The following is a 10,192-nucleotide window of genomic DNA, read 5'->3' as shown; positions in this document are numbered from 1 at the left end:
AACACACAGACACAGGAGCTAAATCAGACACACTCAGACACACACACACACACACACACACACACACACACACGCAGCGTGCTGAAAGCCCTGCCTAGGAGGCAGATCCCATTAGGAAGTAAGGGCGTCCCGTGATTCTTTGAGCAACCTGGACAGTGAATTGGGGGTGAGGCAAACAGCCTGCGGAAGCCGGGGGTGGGGACGTGGCCAGGACTAGTTTGGTTGGGAGAGACCCTGTGTCCTCCGGAGATCTTCCCCAGGTCTCCCGGCTTTTCCTAGCCAAGGGCAGAAAACACGGCTCCCCTTGGCCCCGCGCGGCCGCCGTAGAGTCCCCGTTGCCATGGCTCCCGGGTTCCCGCCGGACACACTGAGCTGTGGCTACTAGGCGCGAAGCGAGTCTTGGGGGTCCGGGTCGGGCTTCCCGGACCAGCGAAGCCAACAGGCGCCATGGGCCGGAGTAAGCGACCCCCTCCGCGTTCCCGCCCCCATCCGGCCCTTCCCACCGTCCGCAGATCGTGCGGGTCCCCGCCGCACCGGCCGGTTCCCGGAGGCCCAGGTTTCCCGTCCTCGAAACCCGCGAGGCGGGGAGGGGGCAAAAGGGCGTTGGCCTGGACCGAGGGCCGCGGCCGCGCGCGGGTTCAAGCGTCAGCACCGGGTTGGGGCCCGCGCCGCCCAGCCCAGCCTCGAGGTCCCAGGCAGGTCCCGGTCCCGGGCAGCCATCTGCGCACCGTCCAGGGATAGCATGCCGCAGTGGAGGGCCCCGGAGCCAGGGCATGGGGACAACGTCTCCACCCGCCTCGTCGATTTTGAGCCAGGGACCTCACCTCTGGGCCACAGCCTCCTCATCTCCGACGTGAAGTGTTATTTTACAGACATAGTAAATGTAAAGTGTTTAAAAACATTGTGAGTCCACAAGGTGATGGGTGAGCAGTTATTTATATGAGCTTGAACCATTCTGATCAACACGTTTTGGACCCCCTGCAAATGGCAGTTTAGTTTAGCTCCACCTAATTTATCACACTTGCCACTGTAAAAGTGCTATAAAAATTAATATTCTTTATTCAAGAGACTGTGCTACATGATGCGGTTCCTGCCTTGGAGTTGCTGACAGCCTGGTTGTGGTAGTGGGTGGGGGAGGATCTGAGAAGGTGGAGGGAGGAGTCTGTAAATGTTAGGACCACACTCCAAACAGTCACCAATAGATATTTCCTCTCAGAGCACCATCTGCACCTTTGGTTGGTCCCACCTATTTTATTTGATTTTTCTTCCTAATCAACATAACCTTTTTCTTTGTGGATTACCCTTTGCTCTTTCTCTGAATCTCACTCACTTTCATTTGTTACATCATTAACTTATCAGACTTACAGCCCCACTTGGAGTCATTCAGTGAGGATACACTGATGAACAAGACAGGTGGTCACCTTCCTAGCAGAAGGCAAACACAGATGTTGTGGTTGTAGCCCGTTTGGAGAGGGGTGCCTGAATCCCCAGAGGGCACACAGGGGCCCTTACTCTCAGGTAGGTTGAGGCTTCTCTCAGGTAGGTTGAGGCTTCTCCCAGGAAAAGGAAACATTGGAGGCTTGTGAAAGTGAGAACAGGGCCTCTTGATGGTCATTGGGGGAGCCCAGGTGAGGGATAGGAAAAACAAAACAAAAAAAAAGATGGAGGGCAGAGATAATGGAAGTCCCCAGGAAAAGGCTGGTGGGACTCAAGTCACACAGATTTTGGAGATTATACTGAGAATAGAGAAATCTGCAAGACTTTAAATTCACAAAAGAGTGACAGGGAAACCGAAGGGTTTTGTTCCGGGACATGACTTGGCCATGAAGAAGTTCAAGTAGGAGAGATGGGTCTAAACCCAAATCCTGGCAGCAGGACAAATGACTATTCCTCCTATGAGTACTCACTGTGTTAAGATGTTTTACATGCATTCTCCCAAAGATGCCCTCTGGACCCTGCATTGCACCACACTGCCCCCTGAGGAATCAGGGCAGATGGGCAGATTTGAGGTGGAGAGGGTGGTCCTCTCTGCTGCTCCCCTTCAATCCCTCTCACACATTGCATCTCCCCCATGCTTCCCTATAAATGGCCTCCATATCATGCTAACACTTCAATTTTTCTAGAAGGGTTGGGATGTATAGCATATTAGTTTTTCCTTGAATTTTTGGTAGTGTGTATCAGTGCAGACAGCTGTGCCTTCTTTGTGGGAAGGTTTTAACTGCATATCTGATTACTTTGGAAGGCAGAGGGTTTGCAGCTCACCCATGTCTTCCCGAGTGAGCTTTGGTAGTTTTTATCTTTTGAGGAACTTACCTATTTAATGTAAGTTCTTGAATTTTTTGCATAAAATCATTTATATTATTCCTTTATTGTCATCTTAACATCTGTACAATAGATATGACATCACTTTTCTCACTCCTGATATTGGCATTTCATATCTTCCTTCCTTCCTTCCTTCTTTCTTTCTTTCTTTCTTTCTGGGTAGAAGTTTACCTAATTTTATTTTCTTAAATCTTAATATTTATTGGCTTTGCCTATTTTTGGCTTTCCATTTTATTGATTGCTGTTATAATCTTTTATTCACTTTCTTCTGCTCATTCTAGGTTTAATTTGTTCTTTCTGGTTTCTTAAAGTGAAAGCTTTTATTCATGACTGTTCTCATTTCTTACTACAAGCATTTGGTGCTATAAATTTGTAGCTGTAGTCCATAAATTTTGATATGCTATTTTTTCCATTTTTTCATTCTGTTCAAAATGCTAATTTTCCTTTTGATTTCCTGAAGACTGGTGTTTTTAAAAAATTACTTTCATACATTTTGTCTGGATTTTAAGTTATTTCAGGCTGTGAGGATAAATCCTATCCTATGACTCCATTATATCTGGTGCCTAAATTCTCTGCTACTCTTACAGTTGGTCTGTCCTTGCTCCTACGCTTTTTCTGCCCTTTGGTTCCAAAATGAAAACCTCATCATATGCCACCACTGCAGTCCTCTGGTTTTTACATTTAGCTTTTAATAACCAATTAGCATCTCAGTCTTTCATTACCAATTGTTTGTAGCGTCAATCTGCCCAATACCACTGTCCCTTTGCCTATTGTTTTCCCCATATTTCTCTAATGTCTGCTGTATCACACTAGTGCATTCCCTCCAGCTGCTCTCTCATCTCTTTTCAACACCACTCAGCCTTGATGATTACTAGCTACCTCAGGCTAGGCACTATGTTCCACTGACCATCGGTGTCCATATTGACATTCCTGTAGCAAGGGATCTAACTACAAGTCCCCATCTTAGCGACCATCTGCTTTCATGGATCTCTTCTGGGGTCAATTCTTCCAGGAAGCAGACTTTCAGATGGAGATTAGCATGCAGGAGGTCTGTGCTCTTGGGGAATTTGGACCTTAAGGAAGGCCTCAGCTAACCAACCCCAGGAGCTCTAAACTCAGGATGGGCCTACTGACTTGTCCAAGTTCTGAGGAAGGGCTGGTCTTTTACAGCCACACAACCCTCTCTGAATAGGGCTCTCCTGGAAAAGATGTGACCTTGGTGGACGTGTGCTTCTTTAGCTGGGGTGACTCCGGAAGAAGGTGGACACTCCCAGCATCGAGGGGAATGACTCAGTTTTGAAGGGGAGACTGGGCAGCAGGTTGTATCATCCAAGATAGCCTGGGGTGCCCTCCTCGTTTCTTTTTCTACTAAACATCTACTCTCATTTCCTGATTTAGTTCAGGTTTCACCCCCTACAACCTTCTTCTGACATCCTTCCTCGGACTCAATAGCACTGCCCACCCTCCCTTCTGTCTAGCACTCTTCCTGGATGCTTCTGTCCTCCCCCATCTCATGTTGTGCTCTTTAATAGCACTCTGTACAGCATAGCTCCCAAAGGTATCACTGGATCAGTAGTATTGCTCCTGATGCTCATGAGGATGACCCTGAGCTAGTAAGAAAAGATAGGGCAAATATGTAATTCTGTTTTTTTAAAGTTTCCATTTGAAATGGTTAAAAAAGTTTAGATACTACAAAAGGTAAACTTCCTATTTGTAACTCCTTTATTTCTATTTAATATCTATTTCACATGTATATCTGCTAGGTCTTTCATGATGTTTGACAATACTGCACAATATGCTAGACTCATATTGGTTGATTTTATTCTAATCCAATGAAAAATATGGATATTTATAAAACATGATACTTCTCCGAGTCAATCTGACTCTTGTATTTTGTTATTTGAATTTTTCTAAAATAAGAAAGTGAAGGAATGTTTCATATAGTCCCTTTGTACATTCTTTACCATCAAACAGGTATTGTAATACCATCTCTCTTTAAACAGTCTTATGATGGCATACTAATGCTTCCTAAGAATGTTTAAATTCTTAGAGTGATCTCACCTAAGTGTAGTGCTGCATTATGCAGAGTAGGAATTTCTAAAGGTGACAGTGTTCCTTGGAGTTAAAGAATGTTTGGTTTAGATTAGTATGTAAAACTGCAAAATGCTTTCCCATTTAAAAGTGTGAAACGCTATAATCTCCACATACCATGTAGATATTTTTGCAATTTTCTTCTTGGGGACTCTGGTTTTTGCACTGATGTTTGCCATTGCAGGTGAAGTGGTATTGTGTAACAGCAGTTTCCTGCTGTAAAACCATATGCCACACAGCACTTTGCTTATTTTCAAAAAGTTCAGAAAAGGGCCATCGGGAGGTTTCCTACCATTGTGGCTCTCCCTTCCTCTATGCTTCTCCATTTTTAAGTCTGTCCTAATTGTGTTTACTTGCTGCTGCTGGGCAACCTGCCCTCCTCTCCTTTGTGTGCATAGGAACTAGTTATCCATGCTCTGGGATATCCTTACCCCACCCTTTTAATCTAATAGCGATTTTTTAACATCTTAAATCTCATGATTAGGAGACAGAGATCAACACAACTCTTTTCTGATATCTGCATGTCTCTGAAAGGGATGATTTGATAATTGCATGCAAATGATCAGTTTTATACATATAATAGTAGATGAAAAGAGTTTCTTAAATTTTGAGGATTTAGTAAGAAAATGTGGAATGATATTTGGTACCAGTAGGACTTTGTCAGGCCTGTAAATCTTCATGGTTAAGCAGATTGGAAAAGTCTTAAGACTGTAGAGCTAGGGAAGCCTGTGGTTGATACCTTTAGTGGCCCCCAAGAGCCAAGAAGGGTGTGTGGGTGCTCATATGACCATTCAAGGCCAGAGACCAGGTGATGCTTGAAATGCTACCAGAATTGCCCCAAACACATTGGATCCAATCACGGATGGCAGCTCCTTTGGAGTTAAAGTGAGGAAGGTTACAATTTCAATAGGAATGCCAAACTTAGGCCTCAACCAGGATATGGGCAAGAATATATGTAAAGGCCCTGTGCCAAGTTATAAATAAAACTGCTAAATTAAGAACTTCTTTCTCTCTTGGGAAGTATGCCTTGATAATAACCCTGAAGACTACATTTAATTTAAGCTTCTCAGATTCCTTGGAGTTGGCCTGGGGAGAGCTAGATCTCTGGTCTATTCCTCACTTCTCTTCCCACCCCTGGCTGGATCCAGAGCCCATGCTCATGTATAATGGTGGGTTCTGTAGCTACACACCATTAGGCACTGGAGATCTGATAAATGAATATCTACAACATTTCATTAAGATTGTTCAGATAATATTGGTTGTGCCATTTCAAACCCTTAACCCACATTACATCCTTGAGGAGAGAATTATTTTTGTAGATAAATTACAGATAGAGAATTCATTTTAAATCCATAGTAACTTTATCATATTCTCAAATTGGCTTTGCTCATTTACTCATTATCAGTTGATTAAAACTGTTAGAACTAACTTGGTGTGGAGGGGGTAGTTTTGATACCTTTCAGATTTAGTTTCAGGAAGTTTTGTTTTTTGTGTTTTTGCTTTTTTTTTTTCTTCCTTGAATAGAATACTATGTGTAACTTGCCCCATGAACTAGTGGTGGCATTTCCGGGACTGCACAGTATACCTTACAGGGGTCCCAGCAAGCCAGGGCTGGTGGCTGCTACCCTTCAGCCTCCTTTGCAGCCAGAGTCCCTTCCCAGGCCAGGTTTGCAGCCGTCTCTGCTTATCAGTGGAGCCAAAGCTTAGAGCAGCTGGATCATTCCTTACTTATGGTATTTTAATCTCCGTACCTCTACAGTCCCTTTGTCTTTTTTCCTAAATAACTGTCATTGCAGCACCCTCTCTCCTACCACAGAAGTACCTAAGTACACTTAACTGCACACAAATGGTTGATTCATACATGTTTTTATATTTAAAAAGAAGGACAAACTCCACTTTTAAGGATATGGTATAGAGGTGGGGCAGCCAAAGGCGCTGTGGAGAATATGCCTCAGTTAGATGAATCTGTATATTCGGGAAGCTGAGGAATCTCAAATGCCTCTTATTTGCTCATGTTGAAGTGGCACAGCAGAGAACTTGGGAACACCAGGCCTGGCTCTGGACTCCACATTTAAAACCCAGTTGGCACTGACTGCCAAGGCTCAAGCAAGTTACTCAAACTCTGTCCTTTGATTCCTCAACTGACAAATGTAAATAATAATTCTATATATTCACACTTTAATAGATGCAAAGCATTTAGAGTAGTGCCTGGCACCCTGCAACTGACAATGAAGAAGTCTTTATTGTCCCCTAGAATGGGCAAGCAGTATTCTGCTTAAAAAGTGAGGCTTCAACTATATTGATAACATCTTTTTTCCCCCGGCACTGGCGATTGAACCCAGGGATGCTTTACTATGAGTCACATCCCCAGCCTTTCTCATTTTTAATTTTGAGACAGGGTTTTGCTAAGTTGCTAAGTTTTGAGGCTGGCCTCAAATTTGTGATCTTCCTGTCTCACCTGAGTTGCTGGGGTTACAGATGTGCACCACTGCATCCAGGAGTAACATCTTTAACAGCACTAGGATAGCAGTATTTCTCCATTGTCATTGCCTCTTTGACTTTGGTGCATTTTATAAAGATGATCCATGATTTCATTCCTGGCTCCAGCAGGGGAGCATGGTATGGTCCCCAGCCACTTGGTGCCTATTCTTGATCTTCTAGTCTAAGAAGCCCCAGGCTATACCTCATTCTTATTAGGAAGTGGAAGCAACTCTGCTCCTCCTCTGAGCAGCATTTTATTCCTCCTGAAAGCAAACTAAGTATTGCTTACTTTATAAGATTGCAATCTAAGACTTAATTGTTCTTTTCCTTTCCCTTAAGCTGAACTTAAATTAATAAATGTTGGTTAAATAAATGAGTGAATGGCCCCTCCTTATTGAATGATGGGAGATATTCTCCTATTTCCTCCTCAGTTAGCCAGCCTGCCTCTGGGTGGAACTTGTTCTGTCTCAGATCAGTTAAGGGGTCTCATCTGGTTTGACATGGTGCCACCATGAGAGTCCATAGCAGCACCCTAATAGTTATAAGTTGCCAACTCTGTATGTATTCACACAGTAAAAGATACATAGACCCCACACAGGCCAATGCAAATGTGATATAAGACACCATCACATCTCTTTCTTCCTTCCCTCTGACTCACATGATGGCATCATGGAAACTAGGAGGGGACATCAATTTTCTGATCTCATTTCTTTTGAAAATCACTTGGGCCTGGCAAATAGACATTTAACTGCAAAGAAAAATAATGCATTAAGAATATAATAACCCGATGACGGACAATAGGGTTGGAAACGTAGCATGCAACAAATTTTCTTTCAGTCACGGAAGATCTCATCAGGCGGAATGCGGAACACAACGAGTGTGTAATTTTTTCTCTGGAGGAACTCTCCTTGCATCAGCAAGAAATAGAAAAGCTAGAACATATTGACAAATGGTGCCGGGATTTAAAAATTCTCTATCTTCAAAATAACCTCATTGGAAAAATCGGTAAGTTTCAATACGTTGTTCTAATGATGTTTTAGCATTTTGAATGGGAGAATTCTGGAAAATGCAGTGTTATTCTTAGAGGGAGACAGTAAATAAAAAAGAGCATTAGGGGATTAGGCTAGCCATCTCTTGGGAGAAGTGTTGGAATGTGTCCCTGAACCTTGCCATGTGTAATTGCTCTTGTTGCCTGAAAGACAACAACATGTTGGGAGATGAGTTAAATGTGAGGAACACATTAGTCAACCCGATTCTTTAAAAAGTTTACAAGGGAGGAAGATATAACTCAGACATTTTATGTCACTCTGGGAAACCAAAAGGATTGTGTGGGACTCAATACATCCTACTTAGGTTACCACAGACTGTGATGGTTAATTCTGCTGCATCCTATGTGTGCAAGGCTGCGCTCAGTATCAGACATTGATGGGGTTCTAGTTTAGAATGAAAATGAGAGGTAAATGCAGGGTTAGGGATATGAAAATCAAACACTAGTATTACAACTAATGAAGCTTTTGGAAGAATGTGGATTAGACTTGCAGCCACGTAGGGTTGCTAATACAGCCCCCCAAATAAACTTATCCACCTTGCCACATGCAAGATTGGACAACCACAGATTTCCCTTATCCACGAATGCCTGTGATTTATGGCAAGAGGGTGTTGGGACCATGTGCTTTCTGCTGACAAAAATCCCAGAAGCCAGGAAAGAGTGTGGGACTGAACACAACCAGTTTCTTCTTCCAGTTTACCCATCAGATAAATTGGAACTTCCCCCACTCCCAGCACTCCCACTCTACCCCCATAAGAATTAAGGAGCACAGAGAAGAGAAGCCTCTGGGGTCACGCTAATGGAGGTCTTGCCACTTGGAAACAGGTCGAGTGTTGGCAGCACTGTTGGTGGTAAAAACAAGCCCAGGCTCTGGCGTCAAGCGGACCTGACTGTGAACCCTGCCTCTGCCACTTATCAGCTGTGTGAAATTAGACAAGTCAGGTAGTGTTACAGTTTTGTCATCCATAAAACTGGGCTAATAATACCCAACACACAAGTTGGTGCCAGGCTCACCATGAGCTACGTGCTCTTCTTAGATGACAGCTGCTGTGCTGTTGTCATTTACCCCAGCCAGCCCAGTGAAGGTGGAACAGAGGAGAAGGTAAAGCAGTTGGAGGAAAAGGGCTGGAACCAGTTGAGGCAGCGAGTACTCACCCCTGCTCTGCACTGGAGCCCAGAGGTCAGCCTTCAAGTTCAACTCTCAGTGTGACATGTGGTGCTTCTCAACAGGGGGCATGCGGCAAAGTCTGGAGACATTTTGGTTTTCAGAGGTGTGTGTGTGTGTGTGTGTGTGTGTGTGATGTAGAGGGTGTTACTGACATCTAGGGGGAGAGACCAGGGATACTGCTATCCATCACACCATGCCCAGGGCGGCTCCCCACGAGAATTTCCAGTCCAAGATGTTAGCACTGCTGAGGTCGAGAAACCCTATGGATCATTGAAAACTGGCTCTGGGATTGTAAAAAGCCTAGATTTGCTTCATTTTTGGAAGATTTACTAAAACTCTATATTTCTTCAGATAATTATTTTCGGCATCTTTTACTTTACCAGAAATTAGAAACTCTGGCATATTGTTCAATTAAAAAGACTCTTACAGAACACCACCAGCTTTTCTGCACGGGCTGTTGAAGAGCGGTCCTAATTGTACACATCTAAAAGAGTTCCCGAATTTTAATCTCCACAGCTGGGTCCATCACAATTACTAATTAGTAGCATAGTATTTCATGCCTTTTCAGAGCTGTGAGAAAGCTTAAATTTTTGCTTCCAAAGTATTCTTAAATTAAACACTCTTTTAAATCCTAATAATGGGGATTTTCAGTGCTGCTCCACCCATAGGCATTTAGGCACTTATTTAGCAAGTGAAACTACTTCTCTGGGATTCAAATCTTGTGCCTTTTGAGGTAGAAGTTTGTGAAACAGTTTCTTTCCTAGAGCTCTGTTCCTGCTGGGAGATGCAGATGGGCTGTGGAGGAAGCTCTACGCAGCGCTGATCCAAGTGTGAGCTGAGGACCATCTGGGGTCCCTTTAAAGTGCAGAACCTGTGGGGGCGGCTCTAGTGCCCAACTTCACAACAAGCCTCATAAAGCGGGGGTCTGCAGAGCTTCTTCCACCTGGGAAGGAACGTGTCCCCCTCCAAGTTGATGGCTCTGCTTGTGCAGTGGGTGATAACTGCTTTCACATATTAGGGCTGAAACTCCCTCTTCCCGCTTCCACAGAGGGCCTTGTCATTTTTCCTAATGGAGGCTTTTT

General features: G+C 44.0%; 1 protein-coding gene across 2 annotated transcripts in view; it reads left to right on the top strand.

The window, feature by feature from the left end:
- Window positions 1-313: 313 nt before the first annotated feature.
- Dnaaf11 (dynein axonemal assembly factor 11) overlaps window positions 314-10,192 on the top strand; it is an 85,251-nt gene continuing 75,372 nt past the window's right edge. The window contains exons 1-3 of one of the 2 annotated variants that reach the window (XM_048802136.1): window positions 323-457; window positions 1,360-1,518; window positions 7,732-7,899. Coding sequence is in view for 1 of the 2 variants with exons in the window: in XM_048802135.1 (XP_048658092.1) it covers window positions 448-457; window positions 7,732-7,899 (178 nt within the window). In the remaining variant the exon portion in view is untranslated. Of the gene's footprint in view, window positions 458-1,359; window positions 1,519-7,731; window positions 7,900-10,192 lie in introns of both variants that reach the window. The other variant, XM_048802135.1, reaches the window with a different exon arrangement.

Source organism: Marmota marmota, unplaced genomic scaffold, assembly GCF_001458135.2.
Source record: "Marmota marmota marmota unplaced genomic scaffold, marMar, whole genome shotgun sequence".
Lineage (NCBI taxonomy): Eukaryota > Metazoa > Chordata > Mammalia > Rodentia > Sciuridae > Marmota > Marmota marmota.
This window is presented reverse-complemented; position numbering and strand designations above follow the sequence as displayed.